Raw genomic sequence first — 18,320 nt, forward strand, 5'->3', positions numbered from 1 at the left:
GACCACTGGACCATCTCGGTCCCTGCATATACATACAAATATATATTTATGAAATTACTTAAACACTTATTGCTGTGCAAACGCTTGTTCTTTTAAGGCATTTTAAAAATGAGAATTTGAACTATATTGGCGTTTAAAAGCTTGTGAATATAATTACATAATATGCTAAAATATATTTCAAAATATGCTTTCGTCGGAAATTAACTATCCAACGCTCATTGCAAATCATTTGTTATGATATAGCACATTATTATGATATTGTCTCTGTTATGATATATTTGATATTCGAGATATATAAAGAATAAATATAATTATTATTTAAATAATTATAATCTAATGCAAGGTTTTTTTCATTTTTAAAAAGAAAATCTAAACGCGGAAGCTTACAAAGAAGTAACTTTTATGAATAGCGATCTTCGTTTAAAAGAAAAAGATGAAATTGATATCAGGTAAGTACGAGTTTATTACTATTTATTTATACATGTAAACTTAATAAATAAAATAACATTACCTTTTTTCAGCACTAGTAATGATTCGAAAATATCACAATGGAAGCGTTTTATGATATGTAAGAAAATAATTATATACATATATATTATACAACATAGAACCTTCTGGTTTTATTCCCTTTATTAATGGCAGCAGAGGTGTTTCATTACTTTTGCCAGTGGCACCATCATTATATGAAGATTATTCTAATATTCTTGTCAGTATAGTGTCTTTTTTCATTTCAATTCTGATATACAATTTCAGTTTTCAGCGAAAATATATTGTATGTATAATTGATGGTAAATATATATGTGAAAATGAAAAGTTCAATTTTTCATCATATATGTTATCGTTAATTGCTTTGCTTATTTTAGCAATGAGTGTCTTTCCAAAGTTGCTGAAAAGGGGATCAAGTATGAAAACTCAAATTGATTTGTTTCAAAATTCAATGAAATATTGCCTAATTAGTGCTCAATTCATAGGCATATTCCCTATGGCAAACATAACAGAAAACATGGGTGAAAAAAGGTAAATATCCAAATCAGTAAAAGTACAGTTTCATATTATGTTGAATACCATTGTGTGAGAAGAAGGCAAAACTAAGTGATAAAAAAGAAATCTTTAGTAATTTATTATTATTCTTAGACATGGCTATATTAGTTCTATCAAAACTTGTTTAAAGTCAGTGCCGTTTTTTTTTGTAATTTTGATATTCGTTTTGCTACACAGTTATAGAACATAAAATTTTCTACAAATTTATTATGAATTTTTTAAACGAGAAATTGGAGTAGAGTTAACAAACAATCGTTCGTGTATTGAAATGTACAAGACAAAACACATCTACCTCAAATCTCAATGTGTATCTTATTTTAGATATAAGTTACTATCGTGGCGATATTCATTATGCTTCATCACCTGTATTGGACAGATGATGGCACTAATACTTACCTTCTATGGACTTACTAGAAGAACTGTGACTATAACCAGGGTTTGTAAGTAAACTCAGATATTATTTTATACTAGCTGTGCCCGCGACCTTTTGCGCGTTTGAATTAAAAAAAATATATATTATTGTAGCCTAAGTTACTCCCTATTATATTAATTATCTGTCAGTGAAAGTCCCGTCAAAATCGATTCAGCAGTTCCAGAGATTAGCTGGAACATACAGACACATAGACAGACAGACACTCCAATTTTATTATATGTATAAGTTTAGAACAGCACAAAATGATTATATTTCATTGGAATGTTTTCAGCTTATTTTCTATTCTACGTGTCTAATTGCCTAACGAGCCTTTTCTTCATGCGACTCGGAACTAAATGGCATTATCTATTGAAACAAATTGCCGCGTCAGAGCTCAACGAATATTTAGATTTAAATGTCAGTTTTAAATGCAACTTTGCTACTGTTGTCATATTAAGTTTTGCCGTCGGTGAGTATTGTGTATCGAAGAATTTTAAATGTTTCTCTTTAATCAAGAATTGTATGCTTAACTATTGTAGAAAGAACACAGTCTACATTCAGTTTTCTTGGTGGTAGGACTTTGTGTAAGCCCGTCTGGGTAGATACCTTCCACTCAGTTATTCTACCGCCAAATAACAGTACTCAGTATTGTCGTGTTCCGGTTTGAAGGGTGAGTGAACCAGTGTAACTAAAGGCACATGGGACATAACATCTTAGTTCCCAAGGTTGGTGGCACATTGACGATGTGAGAAATAGTTAATATTTCTTACAGCTTCATTGTCTATGGGTGATGGTGACCATTTACCATCAGGTGGCCCATATGTTCGTCCGACAATAACAACAGTCGGAAGTTACTTAATCAAAGTGAATGATTCCATATTCGACTAAATGAATGATTCAATATTGAAATAGTAGTGATTTATTTTCAACCGACTTCAAAAAGGAGGAGGTTATCAATTCGTCTGTATTTTTTTTTTTTTTTTTATGTTTGTTACCTCATAACTTTTCACTGGGTGGACCGATTTTGATATTTTTTTTTTGTTTGAAAGGTAGTGCTCCCCGTGGGGTCCCATTTTAATTTTATATTTTTCCGATGATGGTATCCGTATGAAAACGATATGTCGTTTTCATTCTTTAATTTGCATTATGTATACGCGCGACAAATAGGTGAATAACTGAAAATCACATTAACCAATTTTGATGATTCTTATTTTATTATGAAATATATACTTCAAGGATAGTTTGGTGAAAGTTTGGTAAGGTTCTAAGCATGGGATCCATGACAAAGTAACGGAAAGGAAGGGAACGGAACAATTCTGAGGAGCACGTTAGCGATATTCGGTCGTATCTTTTATTTATGGGTTATTTGGATATTTGAGCCAAGAAAACTCTATAGTATATCTATCAGAAAACAATACGAGAATACTTTAAGAAATATGTTTTTTACAAATTACCTTTTATACGATAATATACTGGGTGAATCAAGGGGCTCATATCGCTTCTTTCTTTTGATTGTTGAGGCGTGTGTCCGTGGCTGACACCGGCTTCAAATATAACAATAATTATAACTACGTTATATCATCGTAAATCGATTTTTAAGTAGTCTAATATTTCTCATTTCATTTTATTTAGGAGGACTCTAAAAATATGTTGAATATGCATTTATTTTTATTACTTTTTAGTGCATATTTTTGAGAGTCCTCCTAGGTAAAATACCTAGGAGGACTCTCAAAAATATGTTAAATATGCAATTATATTTATAACTTTTGATGCAATTTTATTTGTTTTAAAATAGTGCTTTGTTTGAAGTCGGTTTTTCTTTTTGTTAAAATTTTATTTATTTTTTGATTTAAGTGAAGCTGATGTAGACTAACTAATTTTTCTTAATATGGATAGATTAAGCGTGCCGTTTACATGAATCAGAAACTACTTCAGGGACAATTTCAAAAGAAACTTTCGAATAAAGTAAATTTAGACTTTCGAAAATGCGGCTTTAATATGTCATGCGGCATAAACTACAAGGTACCACCCTCGAATGAGATGTAATCGACCTCAGTAAAAAAACTTTGCAAAAGAGCTATTAATTTGTTTTAAAATAGTGTTTTGTTTGAAGTCGGTTTTTCTTTTTGTTAAAATTTTATTTCATGTGTGATTTAGTTCTAGTTATGCATCTATTCTCCTTTCTCTGGCATTCTTCCTGTATATACCGACTTATACTTTAAAAACTAAATATACGGTATACAAATTTATTATTTGTTTTTACAGTCGAGCACGCATTATCAAGAATCTGTAAGCTGGCTGATGTAAAGGACTGCAGTACAGACGATGATCTCATATACGAGAAATTCGTTATAGAATCGTGTCCCTGGATGTTTGAACTTGGCATACCCTATACATTTGCTACCGGAATATATGTATTGGTAAAAAAAATCACGTATTTATGACGTCATCACCAGTCATATAATTATATGAGGAAATGTTTGTCCTGATTTTTTTTCGTATGCGTGTTTTTACTAAAGTCAAAGGGTCTGGGATATCTATTGCATATCACAATTGGCTGATCAACCAGTTGCATGGTATGCTTATTATCCAATTGTATAGTATACAAGTTATATCACTTACATAATTTGTTGAGTCGGCAATTCGATATGACCAAAACGACACGAGGGCAGAAATAACGCTACCAATATACAGATTCCAACTTGCGACAGAGAATTTCTAGACAGATAAACTTAGTATTGATTTAACTTACTATTATCTAAGCAATAAAATTATTATGTATACGAAAGCAACTTTAATCAATGAAATTAAAACAGCAAGGATACAAAATGAAAAAAAAACACACACACACACACACACATTCGTGTCATACATTTGTCAACTTAAAATTGTTACTAACGTTAGATTATAATCAAGTGAGATTGTAAACTGTCGTAGACGCAGACTGTAAACAGTTACATACATATATTATAAAGCTTTAATGCATAATATTTCGATAAATGTGAATCTGACTGAATGGTTATATTACGTGATGAATAATTTAGTATGAATTGAATACATTTTACTATAATTTAAGTCATAATCTCTTCTAGATAGATTATAATCTGACAACATTTACAATTTTAAAGTGACGTCATTATGCATATTTATGTGTATAGATAAAATGACACACTACAAAAGCATTGACAAATGTTATTATTAGACATCGGATTATATGCATTTGCATATTAAAGTAAAAAAAAGTAAAGTAATAATCTGTAAATTTCCCACTGCTGAGGTAAGGCCTCCTCTTCAATTAAGGAGAGAGTTTGGAACATATTCCATCACGCTGTCCCAATGCGGGTTGGGTCGAATGCACATGTGGCAGAATTTCGATGAAATTAGACACATGCAGGTTTCCTCACGATGTTTTCCTTCACCGCCGACCACAAGATGAATTATAAACACAAATTAAGCACATATATGTATAGTGGTGCTTGCCTGGGTTTGAACCCGCAATCATCGGTTAAGATGCATGCGTTCTAACCACTGGGGCATCTCAGAATTTGCATAGATATCTGCAGGAATGACGCCAAATTTCAAGTATTGTCTGGTAACGTCAGTTGACGTCGAAAGATCATTTTTAGCGGATGAATTGATATTAAGTGGATAACGTCACAAGTTTGCTCTGGAACATCTGGAAAAATATATTATTGTTTATTTTTACAAAATTATTATATACAAGTTTTTTTTTTCTATGTTTTCCAGGGCATTTTGATAGTGCATATAATCCGATGTCTATTTATTATGTAAGTGTGCGTGAAACCTACGCTTGAATTTCGTTGAACTTCAATGTACTGTTCTAGTGTGCGGCCAAGAGTTAACCACTATTACGTTCAGCTTAGCCAGTTTGCACACATCATTCTATTGGCTAATAGAACACCATGAATAATCAAAGTGTGCGTGATTGTAATTATCAAAAAATCTAGGTACACGACACAACTTAGATGTAGCATCGGCAAAATTCGTAAAACCGATAACATCCGAATTAAGTTTATAATAGCTATCCCAAATAATCCACTTGTAATATCATATGACCTAATATATTCGTCAGTTTGACACGCCGACTTACATGCACTTGCTGTCTCGGGTTGAACTGACGCGATAATCTATAGCGACGAATAGCGTTCAACGGCGCGATAGGGAGCTATTTCTATTGGTTGTGTAAATCGGCAGTAATCGGTTTTATTGACTTTGTCGATGCTACATCTGAATTGCGTCGTACTATAGTATGTAGGTGACATTTTTAATATATTAATTTAACAAAGAAAACTGTACTGACAAGTATGTTAATTTTAGCGTACCGTATAAAAACCGTTTTGTATAACTAAATTATTGCAGACTTTGAACACGTTGGCTACAATAATATGGAGCTATTCACATATTTTTATCATCTGCGTTAGTTTGTATTTAACATCAGTACTGAAGCAAATAAATAAGAGGATTATTTCACGTGACGGTCAGGTAAGTTCAATTAAAAACTAAATCTTTTATATAAAACTACATTTATAGCCTGTCAATTTCCCCCCGAGCTAAGGGAGGCCTTTGAGGAGAAAGTTTCAAACATATACCATCACGCTATTACAATGCGAGTTAGTGGAATACACATGTAGCAGTATTTCGATGAAATTAGACACATGCCATTTTTTTCATGATGTTTAACCGCCAAGCATGAGATGAATTATATACAGTAATTAAGGACATGAATATTCAGTGTGGCTTGTCTGGGTTTGAACCAACAATCATCATTGAAGATGCACGCGTTTTGACCACTGGGCCATCTCATCTCAAATTTTACTTAGCCTTCAGATACTGGCAGCAACTGCGATGGTATATTTCTCTAAATAAGCTATATTGTATTCATATCATGATAAAAAAACGTATCTATACATATATTAAAAATCGTACAATTTATTTGTATATCTGTATAGGTAAACTCCAAAACTAATGATCAAATCAAGATATTACGTCACTCCTGTTCAGCATATTTTCTTTACTATTTTCTGACACTCATTTATACAGAAAATGCTTTTAGTTTTCCTATACAAATTGTTTGCCCATCACTTTATTTATTTTTCAAAATCTATTTTTCCTTTTAATACTTAACAATGTGAATTACAAAGCAGTCGAAGTGATTCTATATTGATCTCTAATTGACATATAAATACATTGTTTTAGCATTTACCTGTATCCCATTGGCGGAAATTGCGCGAAGATTACAATAGAGCCACCCGATTGGTTCGTTCCTTTGATGACGCAATTAACAGTATTGTGTTTATTTCATTTGCGAGTAATCTTTTCTTCGTATGTCTACAACTTTACTACCTACTAAAGTAAGTATTTGACATTCAAAATGATTTACGATATTTAATTGCTGTGAGTTTGCTATCTACAAAATACTTTATTTATATTAAGATTTATTTTAAATTAATTTGAAATATTTGTTAAAAAAATAATCAAATCACTGCTTCGATGATCTAGATGTAATGGCAGTATCTTCCCAGTACTGTGTACACGATGGAAAGAGGGGGAGGGGTCTGGTGTCTTTCGGCGGACGCCACGGGATCGCTTACCCATGGTAGCTAACGAACTGACGGTCGGCCCGACTGTCCTGTGGTCGGTACCGGCCTTCAACACCTAGGGGAGATTCTCGAGTTACTGGGAACCCCCTGATCCTCCACCACCATACTAGTGCTGTAAAAACAAAGAACATTCCGTGCATCACACATCATTTTTCTTTGTTAAAGGCGGAGTATAGGGACAGTTAACAGCGTTCCAACGGTGGAGTGCCCAAACTATCCAAGCGGGTTTGTATACACACACACATATATGTAATTGTATATACACAATATTATGTATAAAATCATGAATAGGAAAGTTACAGTCTATCTATATGCTGCAGGGAAAAGTTCTCCATTTTGAGGAATATGTTTGGAACTAACTCCACAATTGCATCTGCACGTGCGTTGCGTTGCGTACGTTTCCTCTCAATGTTTTCCTTTAAAATTAATTCAGTGATTGTCCCAAAGTTAATTACAGATTTGAATTCCGTATTCGAAATTCAAATTGAGCCAATTTTTCTTTATTTTGTGTTTATTAATTTAATCTCTCTTTCCAATTCAAAGGATATCGAATAAAAGTTCTTCGTATTATTTTAGATTATTCAATGGATACGAGGTCTCTGTATATGTCTCCTTTTCTTTGATGTTTGTCCTCTCGCGCTCGTTGGCGGTTTCGCTAATGGCTGCTCAGGTGCATTCCGCGTCCCTCGTGGCGGCACCATCACTTTACAACGTACCATCTTCCTCGTATGGTACCGAGGTAAGTTTTGTCTAAACAATTTATAAATTGATCCAACTTTAAAATTGGAAGCAGCTATAGTGAACTAAGGATAAAAAATATCTATGAAACTACTAGACCGATTTTAATTAAACTTACACTGTACCCTAAGTTGATGTTCATCTAACTTAGATTAAAAATAATCATTTTATGAAAATTTCGTTGAGAAACATAAAAACATACACTTACGAATTTAAACACACGTGCATGGAAGCATATACATCATCATACTAAAATATAATTCAACTCAAACACTGTTATATACACACATCTCGAACTGATGACCTCTTTCTTTAGTAGTCGGTTAAAATGTGATACAATATTTGATAAGTCATACTTTTTTCGATGTGTTATAAAAAATGAAGCAAGTTAATTTTGTATAATGCCTTGTGCTATCACATGAAAACTACATGGGAAAGTTTTCGCTGAACCCGCCAACTAATAAGTGTAAAATCACTAAAACTATATAACCTAACATCTCATCTTATATAAAAATATTTTTAATATGTCAATGTAAAAATTAAATATAAGCTTGTCTATGTAAATATACAAGAAATAGCCTTCTTAGTTCATAAGAATAAGGCTTGGAACTCATTAAACCACGCTACTCCAATATGTTTTGAAGAAACAAAAACAACAACAGCCTGTAAATTTCCCTCCGCTGGGATAAGGCCTCCTCTTCCATTTAGGAGAGGGTTTGGAACATATTCCACCACGCTGTTCCAATGCGGGTTGGTGGAATGCACATGTGGCAGAATTTCAATGAAATTAGACCCATGCAGGTTTCATCACGATGTTTTCCTTCACCGCCGAGCTCGAGATGAACTATAAATACAAATTAAGCACATACATATACTGGTACTTGCCTGGGTTTGAACCCGCAATCATCGGTTAAGATGCACGCGTTCTAACTACTGGGCCATCTCAGCTCAACACAAATGAAGTACATGAAAATTCAGTGCTTGCCGTCGTTTGAACCGGCTATCATTGGTTAAGATGCACGCGTTCTAATTTCACTGGGCCATCTCGGCTCTGAAGATATAGGCGGCAGGATTTCGCCGAATATAATATAAGAAGGATCAAACAATATCTCAAAAAAAACATTTTTTTTTGCAGATTCAAAGATTTCTTGAGCAAATCCATGGCGATACTGTAGCGTTGACGGGGCTCAACTTTTTCTACATCACCAAAGAGTTGGTTTTGTCTGTGAGTATAGTGTTTAATAATTCATTAAATACTCGTAATACTAATTATTTTCTTTGAATAACTTAATGTCAATAAACAGTGCATGTTTATTTATGAATAATTTTAAAGGTAAATTAATAAAAAACTACGCGATTCCTTCTAATTGGCCATTTTTCCTGTTTGGACATAAAATAAAAAAAATGAAAGTGCCATCTCTGGGTATTTTTTGTGCTGTATGATGATAAGTGGTTACCAACGCCCATCGACATTGGCTCTGTTAGAAATATTAAACATTCCTTACATCGCCAATGCGCCACCAACCTTGGGAACTCAGATGTTATGAACGGAGAACGATGCGGAAACTCTCTTCTTCAAAATCAATAATATTTTACTACAATGACTGTTGAAAGCATTTTAGAGTAATTTAACAAATGCTTCATTGTTTTCTATGTGCTTTTGGAACATATATCGGAGTCGTCACAAAATTTACCAGGAACTCATCTTATTTCTTGTTCTGAATGTCGAAATCATGTAATTTGTTTTTTTTTGCAGGTGGTTGGCACCATTGTGACTTATGAGCTCGTTTTGCTACAGTTTAATCAATAAAGAACAGAGTATAATTATAAAATATCTTAAAAAATATATTTCAAGGTCGAATTATACACTTACACACACGCGTGCCCACATAATGATAACTATAACATATTTTAATTCACTACTAGAATAGTAAATCATTTATATTGTGTTTTTGATTTTATTATTGTTTTTACTTTTTTTATCTTTTTCATTTACTTTTATAATAAGAAACAAATTTGTAATCTAACATCTGGGAAGGAACTGAATTCCAAAACACAGCGAAAGCTAGTTTGGTAATCAGGGCTGACATAAAATAATGTAAACAAAACTTGTGTGTGAAATAAATAAATAAATTATTTGGAAATATTTTTAAATAATTTTATGTCTTTAATTTCGATTATATAAAATCTATATTAATAATATTAATGGGAACACTGTGCTGTCTGTTTGTTGCGCTTTGCGCTTCTTTTTAAACAATTAAGAAGGTAAATTTGTAGATTAAGAGTTATTAGTTGATGGAGGATTTTTGTCACAAGCAGATTTTCACACGGACCGAAGTTCAGCTAGTCTTGAATATATATTATATGCGTATCGGAACGTAGTTTTTCTCATTATGTATAATTTTGTAAGTACAAGTCAAAATAAAATAAATTAACAATATTTTTGTGATGTGAAATAAATAAATACTCTTTGCGTACAAACTTACGTACTACTAGTAGTCGTTCGCGTTTTAGGGTGTCGATTGTCATGAATCAGAGAAAAAAGTAGCTCATGTCTTTTCTTGGAGCTCAAGTTTGCTCCATACCAAATTTCATCAAATTTGGTTCAGCGGTGTGGTGGTGAAAGAGCGACGGACAGACAGACAAATATAGTTACTTTCACATTTATAATGTGCATCCTCCTGCCCTTATTCCAATTTTATTTGGGGTCGGTGCAGCACGTCTTCTTCCATACTTCTCTGTCAGACGTCATCTCACATATAACATTCTTTGTAACCATATTGTCTTTCACACAATCCATCCATTGTTTCCTTGGTCGTCCTCTACCTCTATATCCATCCACATTCTCCTCCTCACAATATGTTCCTCATTCCTCCGCATAACATGCCCATACCATGATAGCCGCCTTCCATATAACTTCTCGGCTATCGGTGTCACTTTCAAACTTCCTCTTATGTACTCATCCCTTACTCTATCCATTCGCGTAACACCACACATTTCTCTCAGCATTCTCACGCAACATGCAACTGTCTTTCAGTCATCCCTTTATTTATAATCTTAATATAGATAATATATTTTGCTTTGAGATTAGCCGACGTGGCTGAATCGCCTAGGAATACATCCTAAATGTCACAAAAACGTGCTTTGATGTGGTCTGTTCCCAGTTTACTGGCCGGTAGTTCAATTTCCGTTTCCTAAATATGATTGGCTGTAACTCAAACGCACTTTGTAGTAGTATAGAAGTACCTACACTTGACAGCATCACGTATAAATAAAATAAAAACTTATTTAATATGTATGCCTAGAAATTTGACCAGTCTTTGAGTCATTTAAAAACTCATATAATATGTGGACTAAAGGACGAATATTTGTGCTAGAAAAGTTTGAAGACTTGTGCAGAATAAATTTAAAAGTATTAAACATTCGTCATACAGCGTTATTGGTAATTCAACGTATTACCGTTAAGAGTTGACTATTTGCAATAATTTTAACCCCTACCACCTATCACCTCTTAACGGAATCACCTCTTACGTCGAAATACCAGAAGAATCAAATTCCTGTGCTCCTAGAGCATTCCCGTGATTGTCATTGTGATTGTGTTACTGTGATTACAAGTGTCGGTTAACAATGTATGAATTTTGTATTTATATCAATATGTTGAATAAAAGTAGAAGTTAAACTATTTTTCGTCTGAAACAAAAACCAAACGTTGTCTATTTTACATATTACTCGTATTTGATACTAGCTGTGCCTGCGACCTTGTACACGTTTGAATTTAACAAGAAAAAAATATTATTGTAGCCTAATTTTCTCCCTATTATATCAGATATCTACCAGTGAAAGTCCCGTTAAAATCGGTCTAGCCATTCCAGAGATTAGCCGGAACAAACAGGCAGACCGACAAAAATTGTAAAAAAAATTGTTTTGGTACATATACCGTGTATACATGCATATGCATTGCATATGTAAAAAAGGGCTATTTTATTATTACAAATAGACACTCCAATTTTATTATATGTATAGATTAATTGAAATTATTTTTATGTGTAAAACTGCTTGTTTTTGAAAACGTCTACACTTAATTATAAATTAAACGCTGTATCACCCACAAAAAAGGTGTAAGTTATTTCTTTAAACGCCAATATCCAATAAGCTGATGGCTCTAATTTTAAACGGGAATTCTTCATGGAACTTAAGTGAGCACTAATATATTATTTCTCAAAAATAATCTCTTCTGTGTGTTAAATAGCCGATGAAATTCTGAAATGAAATTCATCGTTTCTAATATTAGAAACATGAAAAGAGGTTTATGATAATGAGTTAAAGGTAAGTTAAAGGTTTTTTTGAAAGTTTAACAAAGTGGGGGAAATTGAGTTTTTGAAAGGTTCCATACAAGTTTGCCTTTTGTTCAACTTTCAAAATATGCTAATCGGTATTTAGGCTTCACTTTATACATAATCTATCGACCCACTGATACTAAACATAGTAAAGATTTTTATTGTTTCTTAAATATATTGTCCATGTATCATATACAAAAACGTATCTCTAGATTTACTAAATCTATTTAATAAAATCGCATCAAAATTCGATGCGTAATTTTGAAGATATAAGCATACATACGGACAAACGACAGTAAGTGACTTTGTTTCATACTATGTAATGATGATAATGATAATGTTGACGTTACTGTCTATTGAATTAGATATGCCATTATAGTACGACACAACTTAGATGTCGCATCGGCTAAATTCGTAAAACCGATCACATCCGAATTAAGTACGCTATCCCAAATTATCAATATTTATTTCTCATGCGAATATGATCTTTACACAAACGTAATAACTTGTTATATCATATGACATATATATTCGTCAATTTGACACGTCGATTTACCTGCACTCGCACAAGTAGCGTCGAATGGCGCGATAGGGAGCTATTTCTATTGGTTGTGTAAATCGGCAGTAATCGGTTTTATATATTATATTTTATTTATTTCATTCCATTGCATTTTCCGATGCTACATCTAATTAGTGTTGTACTATACGTATATGGCTTGTGAGTTGATATTTGCATTATAAACTTCTAAAATTGAACATTAAAGAACAGAACGTAGTAACAATTACACTTTAATAAAGGATTTCATGAGAAAGCTTTTAATTCCTTAGTTAGATTCCGCTCTTACTATATGACCAAATATTTTGTTCATTTTATTTGTTCAATCCTCAAAGCATTCCGAGCTGCATTTGTAGACTTGTGAATGTAATAAGGGAAAGCTTATATGATATGAAAATATTCCTTCCATTTGTATTGTGTGATATATCTAAAGAACAAGTGAATTTTATCCGAAGTTTATCTGTCGCACTGAATTTACGATGAGAAGTGAATTTGACGAACGAAATTTAGTGATTTAATGTAAATATTATTACATCATTGGTCCACTATTATTAATAATATCACTGTTATTATTATTCTTATATTTGCAAAATTGAAATGTTAAACGAATTCAAAAATAATCTCACGGTGACATATATATCATAATTTAATTAAATTGAAGCAAGCACAAAATTAAACAACAATTTAGATTCATTACTAACAATACTTATAAATATAAAGTATTTAGATACAACACAACGCTGTAACACTTTTGAGGAATAGCCGAAGTCAGATCGGAATAGAATCGGGATTCGTTATCATTATGTGTATAAATATTAATAGAATTGCCCCCATATACACTTACACACATAAAAGTGTATATGGGATACACTCACACACACAGGTAAAATTATATCATTACTGCTAAAAAAATTGCTGTGTTAATTCTTACATAACTCACCTGACGCACACTAACACATCTTGTAGGCGCTCGTCACTCACACTAATCCACGCCATAACTTAAAGTGTGTATGTTCCTTCGTGAGTGTACAGATAGACATTTAAATTTATTTTTAAAAATCTTGTTTCAAATTAAATTCATAATAAATACAATCAATTTAAGTGGACTGAAATGGAACGATTCAATTATTGGATTGGACTCAAACCGAGTATTCCCTTAAGTGGGATTATCCAGGTTCTAACGGAAAAGGTTTTAATATATTCGACTATAAGATTATTTTCTTTAGTTAGTTAGTTAGTTATTTAAAAGGCTAGTTAAAACCGTGGTTTTCACAATAAATCTAGTAAAAGCTATTTATTCTTTTATTTACAAAAACGAGTTCGCACACAAACATATTCTGGTCTTTTCAACCAACTAGCCTAACCTGAAAAAAACTTAGCATCCTCAATAAGGTCAAACAGTACTTCACACCAGAACAGCTTCTGACTCTTTATCAAGCCCAAGTCAGATCGTGCATGGAGTACTGCAGCCATTTATGGGACGGCTCTGCTAAGTACCAACTTGATACTTTGGATTCAGTGGATCGTCGAGCTAGAAGACTCATTGGCGACCTGACACTGGTTACAAAACTCCAGAACTTAGAACATCGTCGTAAGGTGGCCTGTCTGTCGGTATTCTACAAGATATATTTCGGGGAGTGTGCTCAGGAACTATTTAATTTGGTTCCCCCGTCACCTTTTTACCAAAGAACTGCGAGGCATCGAAAGGATCTTCACCCGTACGTGGTTGACGTTAACGTATATAAGACACGTACGAAACGTTTTGCTTCCTCGTTTCTGATACGCACCGCCAAGGTCTGGAATACCCTCCCGACCTCCGTTTTCCCCACCACCTACAATATGGGTACCTTCAAGTCCCGAGTGAATAGGCACCTTCTAGGCAAGCGCGCTCCATCTTAGACTGTATCTCACTTTCCATCAGGTGTGATACAGTCAAGCGCTAGCCTATACATTTAAAAAAAATAAAACTTGATGTTAAAAGGTTACTACAGCCTAAAGACAATGCTGCTAGAAATATTAAACATCCCTTACTTCACCAATATGCCAATTTGGTAACTAAGATGTTATGTTCCTTGTGTCTGTAGTTACCTTGGTTCACTCACCTTTTAAACCTGAACACAATAATAGCAAGTATGGGCGGTACCTACCGCCTGGGTAGGCGGGTTTGTACGAAGACTACCACCAAGTAAAACAATAATCGTCCTTTCTGATTTAAATAGTAAGGCGAAAAGAGTTCCTCTGTTTGTACGCTTATTTACGTGATATAATATTACCTACACAACTGCACAGGCGATAGTACATTTAATTGATTTTCATAATTGTTTGAAATATACAGATGGTTTACGTATATCCCTAAAAAAATATATGATCTGATAACAAAACAACAACAACAGCCTGTAAATTCCCACTGCTGGGCTAAAGGCCTCCTCTCCCTTTGAGAAGAAGATTTGGAACATATTCCACCACGCTGTTCCAATGCGGGTTGGTGGAATACACATGTGGCAGAATTTCTATGAAATTTGACACATGCAGGTTTCCTCACGATGTTTTCCTTCACCGCTGAGCACGAGATGAATTATAAAGACAAATTAAGCACATGAATCAGCGGTGCTTGCCTGGGTTTGAACCCGCAATCATCGGTTAAGATGCACGCGTTCTAACCACTGGGCCATCTCGACTCATACTGGGCCATCTCGACTCATAACTGGGCCATCTCGACTCATCATAATCTGATAGTTGATGTACAAATCAGTAGGTATCTAGTTTTCAACTCAACACAAATATTCTGTGTATTTTTCCGATTTTACTTAAAGAACGAAAAGAGTTAACTTACTTTAATAAAATAATAATCGTTTAAAACAACTAAAAAACACGCTTTTAGCACACACCAAATATTCCATTTTTTTTCGAATTCCGGACAGCAAACCCTTTCATTTGATTCCTATATCATGGGGGTGGATTTCGAACAGCTAGTCCGCCATCTTGGTGAGGCCGCCATATTGGATTTGTAATGACGTTTCTTAGCTAGTCATGTATTGTCATTAGAACTCAGAGCGTATGCAAAATTTCATCCTAATCGAAGACCGGGTAGTGGGTCGAATTAACATACCAAGATTTTCTTACATACATATTTACAAGTGAAGCTACTAAAAGCGTGTTGATAAAAAAAGTAGTAAGTAGTAAGTCTCAGATATGCAAAAAGTTTTGCGGGGGTAAAATTGGTAACTGAAATTAGATATAGTTTAAAGAACAGCTTTAAAAAGAAGCCATTTATATCATTTATAATGATATTATAAATTCCAAAATAACCCTGTCCATACCCATAGCGATTAAATTTTAGAAACAAAACTGCTATCGCTCTGATAACTAAGATTGTTAAAATTCGAAACACCTCTAAAATTTGAATCGAAAATCAAGATACAATTACAAATGTAATCCGAAAAAGCGAACGTGCGTTGTAGCCCGCAAACGTATTTAGTATGGATTTCGTACAGTCCTATTGGAATCCAATTGGACTTGGTTCCAATTTGGAAATGAATTGGTAAGATGGTCATAAACGGTCAGACCTTAAACGTTCATTTAAAACGAAACAAAAAGTGTCTACATATTATATCCTTTGTTCTTTTATAAACTAAAGTAGGCAAACTGAAAATTTGAATAAAAGTGGTCACCATCACAAAATATTAATCCACCATAACAGCTCCACCTCACCACCCGCCCCGGGAGCTAAGATATGATACCCTTTTATCTGTTACCTAAACTCACACACACAACAATTATAAATATTGCAGTATGGTGGTAGAATATTTAATGAGTGGTTGGTACGTATTCAGACGGCTAAAATTCTTCCACAAAGTAAATGTTATGACATAATGAAATAATAAAACGGCTATCTGATTTTACGACATTCATAAAATCTTTCATCAGTACAGCTAAGAGACTTTGTGGATTTGAGACAAAAATTCAATGAATCTTATTGTGAAAAAATTTATTACACTTTTATAGACCGTTATAATAATTGCGTTTGTATAAACTTTTTTTAAGTAAAGTAAAGTAACAGCCTGTAAATTTTCCACTGCTGCATTAAGGAGATAGTTGGGAAAATATTCCACCACGCTGTTCCAATGCGGGTTGGTGGAATGCACGTGTGGCAGAATTTTGATGAAATTAGCCACATGCAGGTTTCCTCACGATGTTTCCCTAAATTAAGCACATACTCGTATATATATATATAGTGGTGCTTGCCTGGTTTTGAAATTAAAATCATCGATTAAGATGCACGAGTTCTAACCACTGGGCCATCTCAGCTTTTTTTTAAAAGTACTTTATTTTTTTAAATATTTATTTTTAAGCTGTGATAGCATCGACAGCGAAATTCAAGTGTTTATACGAAGATTATAATTAGTTTTTGAGAACTTTTACTGTATATTAAAAAAATATACTATTGGCCATTCTTTATTAGATCGGCGACATAAGTTTCTAATTGTTTTCATTATAAATTATAAAATTTTAACAAAAAGAAAAACCGACTTCAAACAAAACGCTATTTTAAAACAAATAAAAATGCACTAAAAAGTCGTAGTTATAGTTATTGTTATATTTGGAGCCGGTGTCAGCCACGGTGCCCTTGCCCCAACAATTAAAAGAAAGAAACGATACGAGCCCCTTGATTGTATATTATTGCATAAAAGGTAATTTGTAAAAAACATATTTGTTAAAGTATTCTCGTATTGTTTTTTGATAGATATATTGTAGGGTTTTCTTGGCTGACACCGACTCCAAATATAGCAATAATTATAACTACATTATATAATCGTAAATCGACTTTTAAGTAGTCTAATATTTTTCATTTCATTTTACTTAGGAGGACTCTAAAAAATATGTTCAATACGCAATTATTTTTATTACTTTTTAGTACATATTCATTAAGATAGTGTTTTGTTTGAAGTCAGTTTTTCTTTTTGTTTAAATTTTATTTATTTTTTGATTTTAAGTGAAGCTGATGTAGACTAACTATTTTTTCTTAATATGGATAGATTAAGCGTGTCGTTTATATTAATCAGAAACTACTTCGGGGACAATTTCAAAAGAAGCTTTCGAATAAAATAGACTTTCGAAAATGCGGCTTTAATACGTCATGCGGCATAAACTACTAGGTACCCTCGAAAGAGCTGTAATCGACATCAGTAAAAAGACTTTGCAAAAGAGATAATATATGTCGTACATCATATTACATTACATCACATACACAAAATTTGATTAAAGATAGTAAGAAATTCTGCCCCATATCGCACTCTAACTGTGAGCCGTTTAGGAGTTCCATCACTACATAGTATAAAACAAAGTCACTTTCTCTATCCCTATATCTTTAAATCTACGCAACGGATTTTGATGCGGTTTTTTTTAATAGATAGTGTGATTCCAGGGGAAAGTTTGTATATATAATACATGAACAATATAGTAAAGAAACACTGATAATTTTAAAAGTTTGCAATGTGATGTCGTTAATAAACAAATTCTGTAGTATATTTGGTATTAGTATTGCACCCGTGCGAAGCCGGGGTGGGTAGTTAGTTGATTATAATATTCGACTATGATAATTACATAAACATAAC

General features: G+C 33.2%; 1 protein-coding gene across 1 annotated transcript; it reads left to right on the top strand.

Annotated features, from left to right (window-relative positions):
• Positions 1-433: 433 nt before the first annotated feature.
• LOC124541503 (gustatory receptor for sugar taste 64f-like) lies at positions 434-9,965 on the top strand. Its single transcript, XM_047119422.1, has 9 exons — positions 434-449; positions 1,746-1,922; positions 3,719-3,873; positions 5,834-5,956; positions 6,671-6,825; positions 7,240-7,299; positions 7,651-7,813; positions 8,948-9,037; positions 9,569-9,965. Exons 1-9 carry the CDS (start codon positions 434-436, stop codon positions 9,620-9,622), a joined length of 993 nt encoding a protein of 330 aa, XP_046975378.1. The 3' UTR covers positions 9,623-9,965.
• The last annotated feature ends 8,355 nt before the right edge of the window (positions 9,966-18,320 follow it).

This window comes from Vanessa cardui, chromosome 2 (assembly GCF_905220365.1).
Source record: "Vanessa cardui chromosome 2, ilVanCard2.1, whole genome shotgun sequence".
Lineage (NCBI taxonomy): Eukaryota > Metazoa > Arthropoda > Insecta > Lepidoptera > Nymphalidae > Vanessa > Vanessa cardui.

Coding starts and splice junctions, on each gene's coding strand:
- LOC124541503 (XM_047119422.1), top strand. Junction 7,300..7,650: donor TGCCCAAACTATCCAAGCGG/GTTTGTATACAC, acceptor GTATTATTTTAG/ATTATTCAATGGATACGAGG. Junction 7,814..8,947: donor CTTCCTCGTATGGTACCGAG/GTAAGTTTTGTC, acceptor TTTTTTTTGCAG/ATTCAAAGATTTCTTGAGCA.